Consider the following 23467-nt stretch of genomic DNA (forward strand, 5'->3'; position numbering starts at 1 on the left):
ATGTTGTCCTGCCACCAGTAAGGAACCCAAGTGCGGCATCGGGACGGCTTTGCTGGCACAGAGGAAGTCCATGCCCAACACCAGATTGAAGTCGTCCATAGTCGCCACTGTGAAGTTGAGATTCTCACTCCAGTCTCCCAATTTGGTGGGAACATTCTTTGCAATGCCGTGAATGGGCCTCGCTGCCGAGTTGACAGTTTTCATTTTTCCCCCTTCACGCATCAACTTTAACCCGAGCCTTTTTGCTTCGCTTTTAGTAATTAACGAAGTTGTGAGTGGCACCTGTATCTACTATAGTTCGGGCTCTCTTTTCATTCACCTGGACTTCTACATACATCAAGTCAGTACTGTGGGGTTTTTCTCCTTGGGGTTTTTTTCCCATGACATACATCATGTGGACGAAGCCTAGTTTTGAGGGTTCCTCTTCACCGTACTCCTACTCTTCTCTATCATCCTCTGGAGTCGGCTCTGAAGTGGTCATGGCGGACAACTTCTTCTGCAAACTATAGATTTCTCCTTTATGCTTGCATTCAAACCATTTGTGTGGTCCACGACACAATATGCAAGTGAGGGTTTTGTTCCACGACGAAGATCCGGAATGAGCTCCCCCTTTATAGGAAGAGGATGAACCACCGTTCCTCCGCGAGTCTTCTCCCCCACTTCGGTACTTGTTCCCCACACTGTTGGAACTAGCTTGGGAGCCATTCCCTGAATTCTTAGGAGTGCTCACCGTAGAGTTTTTATTCTCCTTCTTCTGAACGGGTTCTCTATCGAACGAGTAATCTATCAACCTTTATGTCGCCGCAATGGCCCCTAATAATGTGTCTACTTTTGAGCGCCATATCTCACGCTGAGCCCACTCCAATCCCTTGACGAAGTTGAACAACCAATCCTTCTCAGCCGTGTCTTTAATGTCGAGCATGCACGCGGAGTACTCCTTGACGTACACTCGAAAGGAGCCCTTATGTTGCAAGGTTGTTACCTTCGTCCGAACGATGAATTCTGTGTTTTCAGAGTTAAATTGGGATATGAGCTCTGCCTTGAACTCTTCCCATGTATCTATCACCACCTTCTTGGCTTGGATGTCGGCGTACTAACAACGCCACCAGAGTTTAGCATCATCCGCCAAATACATTGTTGCAGTGTCCACCATCATATTTTCCTTCAGTTGGCAAATCCTGAAGTATTGCTCCATGTCGAAGATGAAGTTGTCGACCTCTTTGGAGTCCCTCGCACCATAGAAGGTACGAGGCTTGGGTGGCTTGATTTGGCTTGTACCGCCACCACCAGAGTCTCTGTTAGCACGCATCAGAGTAGCGCACTTGTCTTGCGAGTCATCAACCATCCCTTGAACATAGTTGAGATGCTCGCGCAATGAGTCTCTTTCAGTTTTCAGTTCTTCGACGTCGGCCTCAAGATCGTCTATCCGCTTATATTGCTTGATGACGATCTCTTTGGTCTGGGTCCATGATTCTGACTTGCCCTCTAGCTAGGGTAGTCTTTCTAGTATTGCTTCCATCTTGATGTGCTCCCTGGGTCTCTTGGGTCTAGGTTTGAGCCTTGCCTCTGATACCAACTGTCACGGTCTGAATGTTTTGGGCACCGCATCGTGCGACGCGCTCCTACCTATTGGGCGGTAGGGGCGCAAGCCTTGTGCGAAACGATTTCAAAGGGCTCGTGAAGCACACGCAAGAAAGGTTTCTAAGAATGAGCGCTCTTGTCCATTGGCAACAAGAAAGGGACGCGTGAGCCGATCGGGCACTTGTGTGCGCACAGCAGTCATAAGTGGGGCCGACGATGCCAGTGTATCTGTTTGGGGGACTTTGTTGAGGCAAAAAAGCTTAAAAATGAGCGACGACACAATATCTATAAAGGCATACAACAACGCTAGTGATTAAGCAAAGACAACTTCTGGTGAGAGGTATTGATTCATACCCCTGATATAGGTTTATTTAGAATTAGCTAAAAACTGCCAGTGAACACTGGAATGACAGTAACATAATAATCTTACTAAAGCCTAGAAACTTCAAAGAAAAGTTCTAGAAAGTTTAGATAAGATAAATACAAGGGAAAATAAGAAAAGTACAAGGTAAAGAAGGTTGAATTATAACACAAGGCATATTGCCTATTTGCCCATTAGCTTATTCGTGTCATATTAATTAAAAAGAACAAAGAGAACAAGAAGTAAATAATATTGAGGCATATTCAATATGCAATAATCGTAGCGATATAAAAACAGGTATATAATTGAGGTTGACATGAGTGGTTAAGGGTCTCGGGTTCGAGCCTTGGGTATGGAAAAAATCTCAACTGGAATGGATGCTGCCCATCGAGATACCCATTCAAAGTCCCGCAGGAGATTAGCCCACTCGCCGAATTCAGTGGGAACTCCTGCAGTAGAAAAAAAATATATAGATTTAATTTGTTGAAAGGAAGATTTTATTTGATTCAGTTTTATGTACTTGAATTGTTCGATTAAAATCTCTTTGTAAATATAGTTAATTTCTTATGAACTAGTCTTATATGCACGCGATGCATGCGAATATAAGAAACGGATTTGTGAAATAACAATTAAACTTGAAATAATATGTAAAAAAATATAATATAAATGTGATGCGTGCGAATATAAGAAATAGATAAGTTAGTGTTGTGGGGACTTTTACGGTGCTGACGTGACACGCGCTCCTCGGAGGTATCAAGTATGACCTGGCACGAACTTCTGGCAACCTGCAAAACAAGAATATTCCCGTAGGAATATTCCCTCCGATGCTTAAGTAAGTATAAGCTAGAGAGATAAGTAATTTGTAGAGAGAAGGCAGAGCAAAGATAGGTTTTCTGTTGCTGAGCAAGAATTGATTGCCCTTTTACCTAGGGATCTGCACTATTTATAGTGCTAGGGTTTCTCGGGAACTGGTCCCACATGATTGAGTGTTTACGCAAGATTGGGACACATGTCCTACATTGGTTCTGGAGGCTTGTTTAGGCCCAATGTGGACCTCTTAATCGTTTGGGCCTGGGCTCTGTGCAGTTTGGAAAATGCCCGTAGGCAAGCTTTTGGGCTCTTTCTTCTGGGTTTTGATAGTGCAGTCAGGTGGCATTCTTTTAGGCCACATCATTTGCCCCTCAAGGAGGATGCCCCTTGTCACTGTGGGGTAGGCTGCTTGATAGGGAGGAACGCCACGTGTGAGGGCTTCTCAGAGCTTAGATTTTCCTTTAAAAGCTTCAATTCCTCTTTCATTTTTCTTTTGTTACTTCAGAGCGATTTTTTTCTTTTAGAGAGAGAAAGTAAATTTCGTCCTGCCAAAGATCTGCTGGTGCGTGCGCTTGAGTGTTCTTGGATTTGTTGTCCAGTGTTCTTGAGGGTTTAGAGGATTTGCCAAGACTTCTCATCAGTTTGATCATTTTCTGGTAAGTTTTCTATCAACACCTTGTTGTTTGTATGCTTGTGGGACCTCTCTCGTTTATTGTTTATAGTATTCTGTGGAGGCGTCTTGGGGGTTATGACACCTATCCCTTTCATTCATTGCTAAAGTCAGACGTCTTGTCCCTTATGCAAGACGGTATGGCTCGAATTAGACAGACAGCTAACGTGCGTGCATGGGCTGCACCGCGAGAGGGGGACAATAGGGTTCCTTTTTCGAACCCGTCCCAAGGAAGTAGGAGTGGAGTCTATTCTTCCCATGATACAGGAGACGGGGCCACTAGAACAACACATTCTCCTAGGAGAAGAAAGAATATGGCTTCCCGTCCCCGCGTTCCACGCGAGGATTTTGAAGATGACTCATCTAGCTCCTCAGACGAGGAGTTTGCAAAAAATCTTCCTCCTATGGTCCGGGGGAAGGAAGACGTCAATCTGTTCCCGTCGGATATCTTTCCCAGCATGAAATGGCTGCGGTACCTGAGGGAGCAGGGTCGCGACTTTGAGCGTTTTCTGCTCTTGCCTCCAGGTTTTAGCCTTAGGAGCCCTCGACCTCATGACTCCGTGGACCAACTCTCTCAAGGGGAAGTAGCCGTTTATACTGTTGCCTTTAGGTTGGGCCTTAGATTTCCATTGCACCCCTTTGTGATGGACGTTTTAGAGGGGTATGACATTGGCCTTGCTCAATTGACGCCCAACTCATGGGCAAATGTCTTTGGTTTTGTTGCCAAGTGTGCTTTGAGCGGCGTCACCCCTTCCTTTCCTGCTTTCCTTCGTCTCGTAGTTATTGCCCCTTCTTCTCGTTCTCCCCAGGGATGGTTCACCCTTTACAGCCGTCGGGGATATAAGACGGTGGTGGGTAAGACCTCTAGTTGGGTTTGGTGGAGGAAGAAGTGGTCTGTTGTCCGAATGGAAGACCTCTCTCTTTCCAGACGTCTTTCTCGTTGGAACCGTCGGCCCCGTTATTTGTCTAGAGCTGACGCCTACCCTCGCCTCTCGTCCAGGGAGTGGGGACTAGTGAAGCCCTTGTTCCAGGCTGAGATGTATCGGCTGTCGTCAAAAAGCCATGCCTGGGTGCCTAATGCTTGGCTTCCCCATGTCGGCCAGTTCACCAATATAGTCTTTCTTTCGGCCGTTGGTCTTTGTTCTTTTTTGAGAAGAGGTAGTTCCCCAGTAGATTTTCAGACATTTTTCTTCCATCTTTTTTTTTTTTTTTTACTAACCCTTGGCTTTGTAGGTTCTGCCATGGATCGCTTATCTCCCGAAGACAAGGGTGTAGTGGAAGTACCCGCTTGGCTGTCCGAAGTATATACCGAGGACATTCTCAAGGCCGTGGAGGCCAAGAAGAAGGACTCCTCCAAGAAGTCCAGTGAGGGTGCCTCTGGCGACGTCGCCAAGGTAATATATATATATATATATATATATATATATATATATACATATATATATATATATATATATATTTACTATATTTTTTTTATTTCTGGTCATGATTTGGTCGCTGATTTCTTTTTCTTTTAGGAACCCACCTTGCCGGCTACTAAGAAGCGTCCGGCATCTTCGACGGAGGCTCCTAAGCCAAAACGACCCTTCTTTAAGAAGATGGGTCTGGCCGACGCTGTCACCAAGCCGTCGGTACCAAAACCGTCCGCTCCCCCAACTGAGGGGGAGGTTCCTCCTATCCAGACGCCCATTCTTCCTCCTGAGCAAAAGGAGGTTCCATCCCAGGTGGACACCGCAATGGATGGTACTGCCGGAGCAGCTGCTGACGAGGCAGCAGTCGATCAGACTGCGGCGGCTGACGCCCCCGCCTTGTCCAGAGAGGACAAGGGCAAAGGCAAGGAGACCGAGGCTCCTTCTACTGATAATGCCTCTACTCCTCCTGCAGCTTCGCCAATTGGTTAGCGTCTCTATACTTTAAATTTGTGATAATCAGGTTTGGATTTGCACGATATTTATTAATCTTGGTGTTTGGTTCAGTTGAGATGTTCAAGCGGATGCGTCGGGCCGAGGTGGCGAGCATCCCTCCTTCTGCCGGTTTTAGCTCAGAGGCGAAGGATAAAATCCTTGCCGATGTGTATGCGGCCATCCCTGAGGAATACGTGAGGTCACTCCCCGGGATTGACTTGGGATTCTTTGGGTCCATTCAGTCTCTCGTCCTTGATGTGAGACACTTACCCCTGGATTTCTGTGGTTATGATTATGCGTACGCTATTTTTTAATTCTACACTGTCTTTTGGCAGCTTTTCATTCGCTGTGCTGAGAGTAGGAACTACCGTTTTGATATGCACAATGAGATGCTCAAGCACAAGGACCAGATCGAGAATCATGAGCAATATGCTGAGAAGACGGCCAGGTTGATCAACTTGGACGCGGATAAGGAGATTGCTCTGAAGACGGAAGAGCTTAAGAAGGCCGAGATGGACGCTGAGAAATATGGAGAGAAGCTGCTGGAGCATGAGGGGCGGCTTACCGTGCTGAGAAAGGAGTACTCTTCCGTCTTAGAGCGGGTGACTGATTTCTCTTCCAAGGTGAACGTTCTGGAAGGTCAGCTCAAGGCCATGCAGGGGAAGATCAAGGCCGTGCGCAAGGAGGCTGCAAGCTCTTTTAAGTTGGGCGAGGAGTCCATCTTGGAGAGTGCCCAAAAGGCGTGGGATCAGTCTATGGACGGGAAGGATTTTTCCTGGTTCAAACGCCGTATCTCCCACCAGATAGCTGTTTCGACGGCTAGGCGCTTGGGCTTAGATCCTCCCGAGTTTGTTAGTGACGGGGAGGATGACGTAGAAGAAGACGAGGTGAACTCCCCTGAAGGCCAGGACGTCCAGGACGGGAGTTCCATTGCCCCTCCTCCTTGAGCAGGTTTTCTTGCAATTGGTTTAGATGACGCCGTGGGCATTTGTAAAACTTTGGTGCCTTCGGGCATTTATTTGATTTGGTTTGTTTGCGCTTTGGGCGCTATGTATAAACAGTCTGTGTCGTTGTGCACTGTATTTTAATTCTATCAGTTCGGTACTGATTTCTTTAAAAAAAATTCTTTGGGTCCAATTGTTGGACAGAAACCTCAGTGTTTTAGGTGATCAGCCTAATTTGAGGCGCTAATCTAGGCCACTTCTCAGGCCGTCAAACGATTAGTCTTTTTAGACGGCATCCCAGGAGGAGGTCTTATGTCTGAATGTTTCGCGAGCCTATTTTGAGGTGCTAATCTAGGCCACTTCTCAGGCCGTCAAACGATTAGTCTTTTTAGACGTCATCCAAGGAGGAGGTCTTAGGTCTGATTGTTTTGCTCTTTGTGTGAGTCTTTTTGGGCGCTTTTCAAAGAAAAGGCGTCATGCTGGATGTCAAAACCCTTCGTGTTTATTAGCACTGGGTATTGTTTATTTAGAGAATAGGGACGCCAGTTTAGGGACTGTTTTCTGGTGAGTTTCTTTCAATAGAGACTTGTATTCGTCAGATAAGTGTTAATTTACTAAATTGCTTGCTACATTCACCGCGTCTTAGACGGGTATTTACAGGCCGTTTTTGTGGGCTCTGAGTACAATAGCTAGGCCGTTTTGTAGGCTCTGAATACAATGGTTACCCTAATGATGTTCTACTCTTAGCCACCTTCTTCAATTTTGACCGCTTCTACTTGGACGGGTCCAATTTCTTTGGTGACCTGGGGTTCATCTTCATGCTTTCGTTTTCCTCTGACTTCAGCAGAATCTTGCTTCCATGCTGACGGGTTGAGGGTCGTCAGGTAACAATCCCTAGCCTGTTGTTGATCTCCATGTATGGTGCCTATGACTCCATCATCGCACACGAACTTCAGAAGCATCAGATGGGTGACGACTACAGCCTTGATCTTGTTTAAGGTGGGTCGTCCCAGGATGACATTGTATGCCGTCAGGTCTTTGACGATTAAGAAGTCCACTTCCATTTTCCGCCCATTCTGCCTATCTCCAATTCGAACTGGTAGAGTGATAACGCCAACAGGATGAATGATACTCCCTCCAAAACCAATGATGGGATAGTGAATTCTTTCGATGGCTTTGGGATCGTGTGCTAGGCGATTGAGGCATTCTAGACTCATTATGTCGGACGAGCTTCCCGTGTCTATTAGTATGCGCTTAACTCTCATGTTAGCTATCTTGAATTCAACCACGAGTGGATCATCGTGCGGCGTGGCTATCCGTCCACCGTCTGACTCACATATTTCAATCTTTGGGAATGGGTCCATGGGCGCTTTGGCTGACAGCAGCACCTGCCCTAAGCGGCGAGCATAATCCTTATGTCCTCTCATGGTAGGTCCTCCAGCGGCTGGTCCTCCAGATATGACGGCTACAAATCCTCCGTCGCTATGTTGTCCCTTAGTCGGCGAGGCAGGGGACTTGTTCCTTTTGTATTGGTTTTTTCCAAAGCCCTGAGCATTCTTCCGTAAGTAGTTCTTGAGATGTCCTTTGGAGGCTAGACCATCTAAAGCCCTCTTCAAGCTTCTACAATTCTTGGTTTCATGTCCTATATCTTCATGGAACTGGCAATATAACTTGGGATCTCGAGTCTCAGCAGGGGACTTCATGGGGAAGGGTGGATCAAGGTCGTACTTTGCCCCTACGTCTTTTAGTATGGTGAGAAGGTCTGTGTTGTATTCGAAATATTCCCGCTCTTGCGGTCGTTCTCTCTTGTGCCCCGGAAAGTTGGTATCATGCTCTTTAGAGAGAGCCCATGTGCCATTTACCCGTGGAGGTTTTCGGTCCACCTTATCCTTCTTCCCGGAGGAGTCTGTTGTTTCTCCAATCCTCCCTTCCTTTGACGCGCTGCATATTTCCGTTGCATGGATAAGTGATTCAGCCTCGTCTAGGACCTCTGCCATAGTCCTTACACTCTTCTTAACTAGGTCAAACTTGAAGGAGCCCTTCTTCAATCCCCTGATAAAATTATCAAAAGAGACACCATCGGGCAAGTCTGGGATCTGTCCCGCCTCCAGATTGAAACGCTTCACGTAGCTTCTTAGGGACTCGTCCTTCCCTTGCTGGATCCGTCCTAAATGCATGCTAGTTTTCCTTTCTTCCTTGTGTGCCATGAACCTTGTAGAGAACAAAGTCTGTAATTCTCTAAAAGAGGCAATTGATCCTGGAGGCAGCCATTCAAACCATTTAGACGCTACTCCCTTAAGCGTGGCTGGGAAGTATTTGCACCAGGTGGCTTCATTGGTTCCCTGTACGTACATGTGGTGGCGGTATGCAACAAGATGCATGTCGGGATCAGTGGTCCCGTCATAAGTTTCAATGGTAGGAGTTTTTACTTTGGGTTCCTTCGGGGTGTTCACAATCTCGTCAGAAAAAGGGGTACTCATGTGCCTTATCGTCAGGTTGTTGAATCCTTGCTGAATATGATAGGTTGGCTCACGGCGGCTTGATAGCAGGCGGGGGCGCATGCTTACCCTATGGGGCGTCATCTAGGTTGGTCCACGTGTAGTGGGATAAAATGGCGGGTCTTCCATCACAGGGGTGGACCCGGTGTCTAATAGTTCAGATTCAGCCTCATAGTGCTCTTGACGCCTTGCAGCTGGTCGCAAGACGCCTGGGGGACTTCCCCTAGATGATGGTCGTAGGACTGGGTCCCTTCGAGGTAAGAAGGTGGGCGGGTCACGGCCATATTCTGAGTGCTCAGGCACAGGGCTAACTCCCCTGCTTGCTTGTGGACGAGAACCTTCTCCAGCTCTCCAGACGTTGGACCTGAGCGGCATTCTGCTTATCCGATTGACGCCTAGACTGAGGGGCCTCTGCGGAGCCGTCCTCTCAGCGCAGTAGATCAACATGTTCTTCCGAATTTCATCTTGCAGTGTAGTGCTCATCTGTTGTCGGAAGGTCTGATTCATTTGCTGTTGGAATCCTGTCAAAATCTCGCGTAGGGAGCCCACTGATACTGGCAAATCTAGATTCTCATCCAACACGACGTCTCGGACGCTAGGGCTTAGATGGCCGCCTGGTGGAGACGCCTCGGTTATTGGTTCTTCTTCCACCACCACCTCAGCTTGCATTCGTCCTGGTGTGTTCCCTGCATTTGCAATTCGATTCGTCTCTTCAATGTGCCGTCTCTCTTCTTCACTAGCATGCTCTCTGTCAGGGTGTAGTTCGGCCATGACACTGTACCTCCCCACAGACGGCGCCAAATGTTGTGGGAACTTTTACGGTGCTGACGTGACACGCGCTCCTCGGAGGTATCAAGTATGACCTGGCACGAACTTCTGGCAACCTGCAAAACAAGAATATTCCCGTAGGAATATTCCCTCCTATGCTTAAGTAAGTATAAGCTAGAGAGATAAGTAATTTGTAGAGAGAAGGCAGAGCAAAGATAGGTTTTCTATTGCTGAGCAAGAATTGATTGCCCTTTTACCTAGGGATCTGCACTATTTATAGTGCTAGGGTTTCTCGGGAACTGGTCCCACATGATTGAGTGTTTACGCAAGATTGGGACACATGTCCTGCATTGGTTCTGGAGGCTTGTTTAGGCCCAATGTGGACCTCTTAATCGTTTGGGCCTGGGCTCTGTGCAGTTTGGAAAATGCCCGTAGGCAAGCTTTTGGGCTCTTTCTTCTGGGTTTTGATAGTGCAGTCAGGTGGCATTCTTTTAGGCCACATCAGTTAGCTAGATTCGAACGCATATAAACAAATTGATTAAAATGGTAGAATTTATTTAAGGGGCTAGATTGATCAAAATGATTCATTGGGTTTTTCTTATAGGGTAGGTTGTCATTATATTATCTACTAGATTATGGCCCTTGCACGTACGGTATTCAAACATTATTATTTGACCATCCTTTTTATAATATATTTATCCCTTTAACATAATGTGTAATTAATAAATCTTTAACATACTAATTTAATCATCAATATGAATTTTTTTCCCTAATACGCATTATATATTTTAGATGTTGAATATGATAATTTGAGCAAAATATTTGATATGCTTAATATGTTAATTTGACCAAAATATTAAGTAAATATATTTTCTAAAATTGATACTCCGTATGTCGACTTGATTAAAATAGTCTAATATTGTAATATTTATAATCTTATACTGTTCTTTTTCTCGGATAGAGCAGTTTATACAAAAGAAGATAAAATGAAATAATAAATAAAGTACTTCTATATATATTTTTTGGAAAAATGTTTTTTGGCGGGAAAATTTTACACTATATGACATGTGTCATTCTTGGTGTTTGTTTTAATATAACGTAATAGATAGATTCTATAAATGTGGAGGGTACTTAAGTAATTCGGAGAGACACCAAAAGTGAATTTATTAAAGTTTTTTATTTGTTACAAACTCAATAATGTTTTATATACACACTTGTTGGGCAACATGTGATTCCCGGCCACACCCAAACAAGAAATTGCAAAAATGGCCCTTACAAGGAAAAATATCCAAATATCAATATTAAGTGGATGATCCACTAACTGACTAACTCTATCATTTGCTATAAGCAAACAATATTTTTTCCACTTTCCTTTCGCTCCTAGGTATCTCTATCTTGTTACACGTAACAGTTTGAATGGAAGATGAAATATAATTGCCTGATTTTCTAGTGACAAAAAAAAAATTATATGTTGAACGATGGGACTTTAAAAAGTTGTTTCTCATTATTATCCAAAAATCTACAATACTAATTTGTTTGTTAATCCAAATCAATTTGGTTTATATTTATGCAATTACATTGTATCTCTATAGTCTGAACTATACGTACTATCACGAAATCTAAGAAAGTTGTTATTCCAATGAAAAGGGTTGGTCACTTGTGCGTCTGTAGGCTTTTTAGGCTTTCACTAAAGTTTAAAAAATTATACTGTCTGAATATTAGTAGCATGGTGTTGTGAGTTGTCAAAGAGTTACATGATTCATGAAACTCACTGAAACCAACCGAATATATTCAAGAAATAACACAAAATTTGACTTAACACGTGAACTCAATATTCAATCAGATCCGCTAACAATCTTATGAGACCCAAACTCGAATAGGACCAGTCACTTTTAACTGAACCGAACCAATAACCCACAAAAACTCAATATGATAACAACTCAATAACAATCGCAATCGATTTGGCTCGATTAAACTCGATATCACATCTTACTCGCATTATTATCAATACAACTAGATTCTGTCCCATATCCAAAACAACCGGATTCGAATTATTTTAATACAATATCTTTTAATATGAAATCCATTTGTTAAATATTTGAAAAATTAATGTTTTGTGAATATATATTATGATTTTTACTGATAAATAATTTGAACTGCTTATCATTTGAAGACAGAGTAACATAACGTTAAAAAAAACTAAAGCATGATGTTCTAAATATTGGGCCTACTCCATAACGGCTAGTCACGCACCGTGAGTCACTTTCTAATCCTCGATGCTCAGACGAGTCAAACTTTCCCTAATAGTGATACAACTCATAGTGCCTTACTTTACCGGCCTCGTAGCATGCCTCCTTAGTGTTATAGATATGCTCAATTAGCTAGCACACTTCCCTTGGTGCCTAGCTAGCAAGTTACAATGCCCCTTGGTCTTAGATCGAATACACAAGTCCCTCACTCGTATGCTCGAACACTAGAATAATACTCTGAGTGTCTTTGGATTTTCCTCACTCACTCTTAGTGTAAAAGGGAAGCATAAATGATCTTTGGTTTCCTATTTAAAGGAAGTATAAATGTTCTTTGGTTGCCTACTTATAAGTTACCTTCCCTTGTTCTAGAATATTCAGAGTCTAAAATATTCTATACACTTTCTTACAGGGAATGTCCAACAAATCTCTAGAGTATTCCCTCTCCTTAGGAACTCCTACATACAAGGAGGCTTATAGAAGTACCGAGTACCATACATCATTTACAAGAATGTTCTAGACTTATCTTATCTAGAACCTTCAAGAAATATCCAAGATAGAATGTTCAAGTTCCTCCTAGAGCATTTTAGAAGCTTTCAGGCCAAATCAGACTGACTTGTTGTAAACCATGTCTTTCTGGGACTAACCCGGAAATTTTGTTCAAATCATCATCTTCATTGAGCCAAAAATGGTGGACCAAAGTTACGTCTCCAATGGACTTTATTTGGTACTCCAAAATCCCCAAACAACTCATTGTTATGTTACTATCATATGAGTGTTTACTATGGGTGTTTACTGGAAAACTTTGGCTATTTTAATATAAATCTGTATGGAGAGTGGTTTGCTCCTCGTTGTTGCTTCCCAGACACGCTTTAATAGTCCCTTCTTAAGCAGTTCTTAATTAATTGATAATAAGATTTATTAGCTTAACTTATCTTAAATATATGTCTTAAAGTATTTGAGATAATGGGTTTAAGGAATACAAATTTAAGATAAAGATTTATTAGTGTCTAAAAGATATTTGGTATTGTATTAAATGTTCTACAGGAAAACCAAATGGTGACCTAGTTGTTATACAAAAAGGGCCCAGTCCTCACCCGTGAACGCGTCACACGCCCAGCCCATGCCCGTGTGCATTGGCTTAGAGTCACCTCTATTGTCTTCTAACAAATCTACTAATACGAAGGAAATATATAAAGTATGCTTATTTATTTTGGAACAAATGAATAAAACGGACAATACAAATTATAAATAAAGATGGGAATTAGAATATGAGACATATTAAACACAAACCTTCGATCTTCGAGACCAGCTCAAACCTCAATTTTGTGCATATATATGAGGGCGGAGAGGCCCATCTCAGAGATGTGTTTCCAAACACATATCCGAAGGCTAGGTGGTAAGTTCACCATTGTTTTGAAATTTTTGAGTACTATATTTGAGAAATGAACGCCGTTTTTAAACATCTAAGTACCATTTTTGAGTACCATTTTTGAACTTATGAATATCATATTCGAACTTATTTTGATATATATTTTAATATATCTGAGATGGAAAAAAAATACTTCCTCGCATATATAGTGCAAGAAACAAAAGATAAACGACCCCATGCACACTGACTAACGAAGTGGAGCACACAATAATGGGGAGATAAGGATCCAACTATTTCTCCAACCTGTACCACATAACTACCACTCAAGTAGCTCCCATGCACTGTATGATAAAATAAATAAAAAGAAAGCCCAAAACTGACTACCTGTCATTCTGTCAATCTCTTGAACAATTTCATTCAATTTTCCATATCTTTGGATAAAACTAAACTAAAACAAATTGAACGTTGAATTAAAGTACATGATTAATTATTTTGTGTTTATTTTGTGTTGTTCTTATCTTGAAGAACAGAACATGATCCTTTTTCTTCCACTCTTCAGTGGTACGACAATCCTAAACATCCTTTTTTTCCAATCCAACTAACAGATTAACTAAATACGGAGTACGGTTGGTCTCAATCTAAACCGGGCCTCGTACCTGATCGAGTTACCGGTTTAACTGAACGTTACTTCCTTGGTAATGCGGTTTTTTAAGTACCGAAGCTGCTATTGTTGCACATCCCAAAGAACTATACTCAGTTACGGAGTATGGCTAGGCCCGAATTCACCAAGCACGTACATTTTCTTACGACGACCAGCTAAATGAAACCGGGCTGCCAACGACGTGCTTACCATCTGACCATTCAATCCTTGCAAATCTGTTTGTATCTGAAGGCATTGATCCAGCAGAAAAAGTTACAGTGTATGATTTTTTCTCATTCGGCTTACTGAAGGTCAAAACTTCCGGTTCCACTGATATCTTAACCTCTGGTGCGTCTGAAGCAATGGTTACCTTATATGACCCGGGTGGGCCCACATTGGTCAGTGTTCGGGTGTGCTTCCTAACGACGGGCTCACTGCTTGGGCTTCCGGCTGCGTTGGTTTCTGGACCGGTTTTAAATATGACTGCAAAGGAAGGGTAATTGAAATCTGATAAACTGTAAGTCTTGTCACAGGAAAAGTTTCTCCTAGCAACCAAGCTTATTTGTGACGGGGTGTACTTGAGCGCGCAAAGAAAACCCAAGTAATCCTCAGTGGTGAGATCATACACGAGCCCCGGGTTTAGGGCGGATACGGGATCCACGTGCCCGGCCCCATGATCCAGTGGTGTTGACGGTTTTCCGGTAGCAACATCCTGAAGCCTCTGCCCGTTTTTGTAGGAAACATAGGCTGTAGTCATCAAAGCAGATTTTATGGCTGCAGGGCTCCACTCAGGGTGCGCTCCCTTTAACAGCCCCGCAAGTCCGCTAACGTGAGGACACGACATCGACGTCCCCGATATGATGTTGAACTCGACCCGCCTCGTGTCAGAAGCCACTCCGGTGGGACCCACGCCCCCCGACCACCCGGCTAAGATGTTGACACCTGGCGCAATCATATCGGGCTTTAAGATTTCGGGGGTGATCCCGTTCGGGCCCCGAGAACTGAAGGCCGCCACCACGGGGGACGGTTGAATATTCAATTTCGTTCCCTCGAAAAGGATACTAGCAGCCGGGTTCGAACCCGAGACCACGTAGTCCCTAATAGCATCTCCACTCTTCTGGCCCACCGCTGTGGCTGGCAATAAATGCGCATCAGCAACTAACTCCTCCCCGTTTGCCTCGGTATTTGCCAAAATCATACCGACACCACCGGCTGCTTTGACCACCGCACCCTTCTGGACCCTCGCATTGACCCCACGGTCACATAAGACAATCTTATCTTTCACTTTCTCCGGATTTAATGAGCCAGTCATGCATAGATTGCCACTAGTAACGTTGGTCGCATTTCCTGCCATAATAGAGTTCACATTTTGTCCATAAGTTTACCATTTATTTTGTCATTATTATTTCAACGCCATGAATAACAATATGAATTCAAAAAAATATCTTAGCCGCAACTTGAAAGTTGCTGTTATCTATGTGAATGCAATGAACATCAGCTAATTGTTCTAGCTAGCAAGATGTTGATAATTACAGAACTAACCAAGTAAAATTGAAGGAACCATAATTAAAATAACAAAATCCAAACAAGTAGTTTTTATTAGTAAAATGAAAACTATAACTTGGTAGTTTAACCTCCCTTCCAAATGGTCCGTGTATAAAATTATTTAAACCAAAGCATTGAGTACTCAACAAGAACACCTTACACCCCGTAATTTTAGTAGAACATAAAAAAGATTAAAAAATCTTGACCAAAAGTTATAAATTGTTAGCAGAAATGCAGGTTACCAACTTTTCTTTGGATTTAGTTTGCAGTTTCTAACCAATAAATTACTACTCCGTAGTTAGAAAGAACGTGAGCTTCAAATTCATACAATTCTTGACCCTCAAAGCTAATTGAATGTTACAGATAGCCTAAATCTCTACTCAATGTAATAGTGGTGGAATAATGCCTTTGCATAAATTATGCACCTAAAAGCTTAAATGATATGCTATTTTTTCACATTTTTAGAACATATGAAGTTTTTTTATAACAATTTTTTTTACTGATTTCACGTTCATATCTTGCCTAATTCGACAAAATGTACTGCTAGTATGCCGAATTCACATCATTCTACTATCTAGTATCTATACAGGTCTACATTTGAGTCACTACCAAACATTTCGCTGTTGTTTAGGGCTTCAAATCAAAATGTCAGTTCTAGATATGTAATAAATTGGGTAGATAGGAAATTAATTGTATACCTGCATAGACAACGGGTATCAGGCCCTGAGGTAAAGAGGCGCCGCGGAAGAGAGAAACACCATAGTATTTCTTCCCATTACTGAGGCTAGCAACAGCCGGGAAGTCCCGATCCAGTGTACCAGCCCCTACGGTTGTAATCCACGGTGCCAAATTTGACATACTAAAGGCGGCGGGCCCCGCATTCCCTGCCGAGCACGACACCAATATCCCCCGTTCCATCGCTGCAAATGCGCCAATTGCAACGCTATCTCTATAGTAATCGGACATCCCTCCACCCAAAGAGAGGGACAACACGTTCACATTATCCTCTATGGCCTTATCAATGGCCTTTAATATGTCTGAGCTGAAACATCCCCCTGTCCAGCACACCTACATGTTTCTAATGTATTAGTAACAAATCTTACACTTACCTCCATTTCATATTTCATGTCATATGATCCGAATAAGAACAATATCATTAATAATCAGTTATCTGAATAAGAATAATATCATTAATAATCAGTTATCGAGTAAGAACAATATCATTAATAATCAGTTATCGAGTAAGAACAATATCATTAATAATCAGCTATCGTACATGTATAAAGATAAAATAGATCGGTAAACCCTGATATAGAGATACAATAGGATTACAAATTTGAAAATTCTAATGTATTAGTAACATATCTTATACTTACTCCAATTCCTTTCATATGAGTCATATGACCATTACAAAACGGCAAAAGGCTTCTTATCAATTCAAATACAAATTCGATAAGTAATTCTAGTACTCCTCCTGATTGAATTAGTTGTCACATTGTCTCAAATTCCAGTAAATTTAGCAATATTACCAAAAAAAAAAATGTATCTTTTGAAAATTGAAACAGTTTCAATTTAACCAATTAACCAAATCAAGAATTTTACGCAATGAATATTTACTGTGTAAAGAAATGTGACACTTAAATCTAAAATAGTAGGTATGACAACAATAAATAATTCATAGAGTAGTGAGTGAGTACCTTGTAGACGGCCACCCTAGCCTTTGGGGCCATTCCTCGGGCCGTACCAGGAGCGTACCCTAAGAGGCTGGCCCCTTCCACCGGTGATCCGGCGGCAGTACTCGCCGTGTGGGTCCCATGTCCGTCGCCGTCACGTGGTGACTTGGACTCATGTGATTCATCAAACGACCCCACCACAGCCTCGTACCCCTGGGAGAAGTACTGTGCGCCGATGAGTTTCCGGTTACAGCTCGACGCGCTAAAATTACTCCCTGTTTGACACGTACCACGCCACGTGGAAGGCACAGGGCCCATCCCTTTGTCGTCAAAGCTCTTACTCTCCGGCCAGACACCCGTGTCTAACACCCCAACTATGACGTCACTTTCCGACTCCGACTCGGGAAACGCATCCGGAGTTCGGTCGAGTCCGAGGAAAGACGGCGTCCGAGTCGTGTGCAACTCGTACCGAGTTTCCGGCAACACCGACAGTATTCCGGCCTGGGAGGAGAGAGCCACCGCCTCGGCTTCCGTCAAGCGTGTCGAGTACCCGTGAGCCGCGTTGGTGTACGTGTACATCATCTCCGCCGTGTCGGACACCTGCCGGAGTGAAGACTCGAACCTCTGCAAGTGGTAGTCGGTGGTTGCCGGCATCCTTGACTTTTCCACGTGGACAATGTACGTCTTCTTCTCCGACGCCGACAAGGACACGTGGCAAAGACCCAGCAACAGGAAAAAAATCGTAATTCGTTGAGTAATTAAAAACCCCATTTTTTTTTAAGTTGGGGATGAAAATTTCCTAAGCTAAGCTTATTATAGTGTGAGTGAGGTGATTTCTCTTAAATAGAGTGGGATAATGAAAAAATGACAAAAGGAGAGACAAAGCAAGCAAGTGTGGAGCAGAGAGCATTTGCTAAGATCAGCTTTTGTCACGTGTGGTACTTCTCTTATGTTATTAATTGTTGTTTTTTCTTTTTCTTTTCCTTTTCTAAGTAATCTTAGTAGCTGAGGCGAGGAGTGTGTGAATAGAGTAAAATATAACGATTAATAGAAACGGATTCGGGAGAAGTACTTTTATGTTGATATGTAATGAAAGTGCTTCAAAGTTTTGTTATCTCCCTTACCTTATTCTTATTGTTTAAACTCATACAAGATAAGAAAAATTTAAATCAGATCATAACAGAAAATGTAAAAACCACTCGCAAAAACGGACTAGACCATAATAGATCAAGAAGAATCTGAACTAACCAGTTCATAAACTAGAAAAGTTAGATCAGACCAGACCAGGTGAAAAGAACGTAAACCTTTAATTTAATTTTTTGAGATTCTGTTTTGAGTGGAGGGAACGGTAGAAGGAGCAATTGATACTATGATTGGGTATAATTAAGCGCAAATGATAAGGAGGAGAAGGGAAGGTAAACCATCTAAAGAAGGAATTGCCTGAAAAGATTGGCAACTCTTTCGAATTACGTTATTTTCTATTTTTTGTTCAACTGTGTTGCTTGCTTTCTCGCATTTTGCCATTTTATAAGTTTTGACCTCAACTGTTATTGCGGGGTAATTTTTTTCATGTTTGGTTGTGAAGTAATCCTTTCTTTGGAAAATTAGCTGATATTTTACTTTGATTCTTCAATGTACAGGTTGTAGTCCATAGGTTAAAGCGAAAATAACAGTGTTTTTTTTAAAAAAAATATTGTGCTGGTAATGTCAGCGATTTTTAATGTTAGTGTGGGTTGTTTGGGTCTACCTAAATGTCTAATCAACTAAGAATGAAATAAGATTGTGAAAATAATGTTTTGATGTAAAAGTAAAAGGAAAATGTGAAAATGTTAGTACAAAGTAAATAAAGAGCATATGAAAAGGTGGGGAATTTATTTTGGGCATTTTTGCTCCTCATTTTTATTTGGCACTCTTCTTTGTACGGAGTAATTTGTTAGGCTCGGTTCTTTAGAGCTTAACTGAACTGAGCTGAATGCAATGCTCTTGAACTGAGCTGAATGCAATGCTCTTGAACTGAACTGAATTGAACTGAAATAAATAATAAAAATAATAAATAATAAATAATAATGATTGATAAATAATTAATAATAAATTAATAATAAATAGTTAATATTAATAATTAGTGATCTCTAGTTAATTACAAAATAATAATAAAAAAATGTTAATTAATAACTAAATAACAAATAATTAAATAATTAATAATAATAAATGATAAATTATACGGAGTAGTAATTAATAATAAATAATTAATTATACATATAATTATAATAATAATAATAATAATAATAAAATAATAATACTAATAATAATAATATTATTATTATTATTATTAAGTTGAATTAAATTTAATTAAACTGAACTGAACTCAATTGAACTGAACTAAAATAAGTCCTAAAACTGAAATTAAGCTAAAAAGAGCAGGCCTTAGTAGAGCACTAGAGCACAAAAACTAAATCATCTAGAACTAACTAAATGACTACCATTGTTATCTTATTTGCCGTTCGATTTACTTTATTGTATACATGGTGGAATAGAGAGCGGAAATTCTGGAGGAGGATTCTGATATCTTCATTGATGTTGTGTAGTTTTCAGTAAGTAGGCCAACTTTCCTTCATCGTGTTAATGACCAAGAGGCTGACACTTTCGATGAAAATGTTGCAGATAATGAGATTAATAGCTTCCTATAAATCTTTGTAAAGTGCGGGTGTGTAAATTTTTTTTTCTCTCTAAAAACGAGAGCGGCTCTCACTAGAAAGTGAGTTCAAGTCCAAGCCCATACTTGGTACTGTAGCATGCAAATTAGGTTGAAGAAGAAAGATTTTCAAGATCCTTCTGAGTTCTAACCAATAGCGTAATAGTCTCTTCTACTGCATCTTCAAGACAACAGGCACTAAGGAAATCTACCAAAAGATTTAGGCGATTTCTATTCCTGATATCTCAAGTAATTATTACTAGCTTAGATCGAGGCCCAATCAGAATTAAGGGGGTTCTACACTCAAAAGATATCAGAAAGGTGTTTCTCTGCATTGAGCTCCGAAATGATAAAGGTTGATGGTTTTGAAGAAAACAATTTGACATTTGGCAGCCGTGGTTTTGTGAAGGCATAGGCATCAAAGATCGTCTTGATTATAAATTAAAGCAAGATCTCAGTTTCAAACCATCAATCTTCTCTCCATCTCCTTCTCTCCTCTCAACTTCTATTATCCTTCCACCTTTCTCTTTCTAACCAAAAACCAAAAAACTCAATCACCATGAGAAATAATAATCCAAGATCTCACTAGAATCTACCAAATGGTTATGGTGGAAGTCCGAACAACCAGAACCACTGAATGGGTCCGCTGATTCAACCACCTGCTGACTTTGATTCCAGAAGAGGGATAAACTACAACTCGTGTGCAATTTGTGTGTTTTTGGGGCCAAATCCACCCACTGAAAGTACAATGCAGCATATAGTCCGAACACGGTGGATTCGAAGGAATGACATAAGGGTGCATCGATCGGGCTCCTACTACTTGTTTGAGTGTCGCAGCATATATGATTTGGAGGGAGTAATTAGGCAACAAACCTCTACAATTGATGGTAGGATCATTAATTTTAGGCGATATCATTCCACTTTCATTCCACAACAAATTGCTTTTAATACCACACGCTTGTGGATCCGAATTTATGGGCTTCCATTGCCATATTTAACTGCAAGTTGGGCCAGGCAAATCATTCAACACGTGGGAATGATTGATAGACTTGAACATGAAGGGGAGGGGATAGCAAGGAATGCGGAGATTCGTGCGCGTATCTTTATAGATTTGTCACTCCCATTAATCCCTGGATGCTATGTGCCATTAGAAGATGGGAGGGTAATTTGGGTGTTTTTTGGCTATGAAGGAGTGTTCAAATTCTATAAAGCTTGTGGCTGTGTTGGACACTCTACAAGCAGATGTGGAGTGGAGAGTAGTTTAGCAGCTCGAAATCTTAGGCGACGAATGGAGGCGGTTCAAGAAGAGGGCTTAAGGGTTTTGCATGGCCCCCTCAACTACCCTTTTTACACAAATAATATCCAAGGATTGCCTGATAGATACAGGTATCGAAACCTAGATCTCAACCTGATGCTATATGAGGAACCAGAAGATGTCCCACTTGCGGAACGAAGAAGAGAAGCTAGGGGGTATCAAGGGAGTGATTCGTCGGATGATAGCCCAAACTACTCGCCAGATAGTGATAATACGGAAGTGTATTATTCGGGAAGTGAAGAGCTCCATGATGAGGACAATCAGGAAACAGTTGTTCCAAACAGGAGTCCAAGAGAAAGAGGTAATTTATTAATTCGTTCTCCAGGAAGACGTTTTGGTTTTTCAGAAGATCCATATGCTCAGTACGTTCAGCCAAGAAGAACAATGGAAGAAAGTTCGAGAGATTTGAATCGACACCATGTTGAAAATTCTGGAAATTTAGGAGCAAGAAATCAAAATGAAGGTGTGATTAGGGCATCTTTGGGATCTGGGCACAATTCTAATTCGGGTCGGATGGGCTCAAACAGGTATGGGTGGGGGAGTTTTTTCGACATAAAGAGAGCAGCTACTTCTTTGAACCTAGACCCAGATCGGCTGCCACCGATGACGGCACCGACGCTGAAAGATGGATGTTTTGAAGTGGGTGAATCATCACGACCTCGCCGGCCAGCGCCTCCGACGTCGGAAAATATATTCCGCACTTTTGGGATCCCAGAAATGGTTGCCCTACCATTTTATGGAAATCCAATTTCAGTTCCCCTAGAATTGCCAGAGCCTAGATTTACTTATGTGACGAATGAATTTGTGGGCCCAGAAGCTTCAGAATTGCCTCGTCCAAGTGAAAGGCTGATCCAATCTGTAGTGAACCGGAATGATTTGAGAGATCGGGATGTGGCGGGGTGTTTTAGTTCCTCATCGAGAAATTTTATTGAAGCAAGTACAAGACTTGCTCAATCTCTTGCGCGTTTTCGTGATATTGGGAAAACGAATAGGATTCATCCAACACCAACTCAACCACCTGTAGACACCTACTTTTGTCCCCATTCCCGCAAGGGAAAGGTTCGATGATGAAAGCATAAGAACTCCACTTGAAAACGCATCTCCTATAAAATAAACGAATCTCGATTCCCCATTTCATTTCACCTGAAACCTGCTATTAATGAAAACCTGCTAAAAATAGTAACTGCCGTAAAATGTAGCTTCTAAAAGTGGCAAATCATAAAAGATAGAAACCTGTCAGAATTAGGTGTTGCACTCCAACGTAAATCCTAAATGAGATAGAAAACCGCGAGAATCCTATTCCTAATAGAATTCGGAAATAAGAGTTACGTATTAATTAAAATCCTAACGAGCCTAGAGTTCGTAACGGGCCCAGACGCATTCCGTCATAAAATTGATACGCGCTAAAAGACTCAAATTAATCTCAAACTCTTCGGATTTTAGGAATCCGAATCTGACTAAACAAAACTGCCAGACCCTATTTTCAACGCCCAGCCCTGGGCGCCGAAAATTCCAGCGCCCAGAGCTGGGCGCCGAAAGTACCTGGGACGGATTCTTTTCCTAATCCGTTTCGTCTTCAAATTCCTGAAAAACTATCTTTCTACGCCACTTTTTCCTATAAATAGACCCCTAAGTTCGACGTGAAACAACGCACAACAACACATAATATATTCTGAGTATTGAATCTAAACCCCTAGCCTAAGCCTCTCGCTGCGAAACTGGTCACGCGTTCTGTCGCAATCGATCCATAAATCGAACAGAACGTATCCTGTCCCATAATCGAGATTCGTTAAATAAAAAAGGAGAAATAGCAAAGTCAAAGTGGTTAGTTTTCTGAGAACCCTGGCGCACCTCTCAAGGGTGCGTCGTAATGTGTCCCTTTTCGATGATTTGATTGCTTTCCTCGCCCTTTTTATGAACTGTTAAACTAACCTAATATGATTGTTCTATCACGCCTAATAAATATAATATTTTTGGGAAATCGGATTATCATGCTAGGTCCCTTAATGCTATTTAAATCAGATAATCACGATCGAATTAGTATTATATGCTGCATGTTGCTAAAATCAATTCAGATTAGTTTAATAGTTAACGCATATCCCTTCAATTATTTATGCTGAGCTAGTAAGGATATCCTGCCTCTGGAGTTATCGACGAGCGAATTACTCCTCTCGGTAGTTACAGTCCCCCGAACCCTCAATCTCTACCTTGCGGGTGTATATTGAGAGATCCCCACACCAGGGATCACAAGGGAACCTACGGCCGTCGTGGTCAAACATAATTGCACTCCCTTTATGTCACGATAACCGGGTTTTGTCAGTTTTTCTCATTGTCGTTAAAAACTGAATGGCGACTCCTATATTACTATTCAATTGGGTGTATACTCACAGGAAATCCAATTACACTTGATTGAATAAAAAGAATCGTCACACCCACGAGGGACAGGTC

The 23467-nt window shown here is 41.9% G+C and overlaps 1 protein-coding gene across 1 annotated transcript; it reads right to left on the reverse strand.

The window, feature by feature from the left end:
- Positions 1-13544: 13544 nt before the first annotated feature.
- On the reverse strand, positions 13545-17937 carry LOC110804324 (subtilisin-like protease SBT1.7). Its single transcript, XM_022009896.2, has 3 exons — positions 17037-17937; positions 16038-16407; positions 13545-15141 (listed from the first exon to the last, which is right to left on the reverse strand). The coding sequence occupies exons 1-3, from the start codon at positions 17781-17783 to the stop codon at positions 13958-13960; spliced, it is 2301 nt and encodes a 766-aa protein (XP_021865588.2). The 5' UTR covers positions 17784-17937; the 3' UTR covers positions 13545-13957.
- Positions 17938-23467: the final 5530 nt, after the last annotated feature.

Source organism: Spinacia oleracea, chromosome 3 (genome assembly GCF_020520425.1).
Source record: "Spinacia oleracea cultivar Varoflay chromosome 3, BTI_SOV_V1, whole genome shotgun sequence".
NCBI lineage: Eukaryota > Viridiplantae > Streptophyta > Magnoliopsida > Caryophyllales > Amaranthaceae > Spinacia > Spinacia oleracea.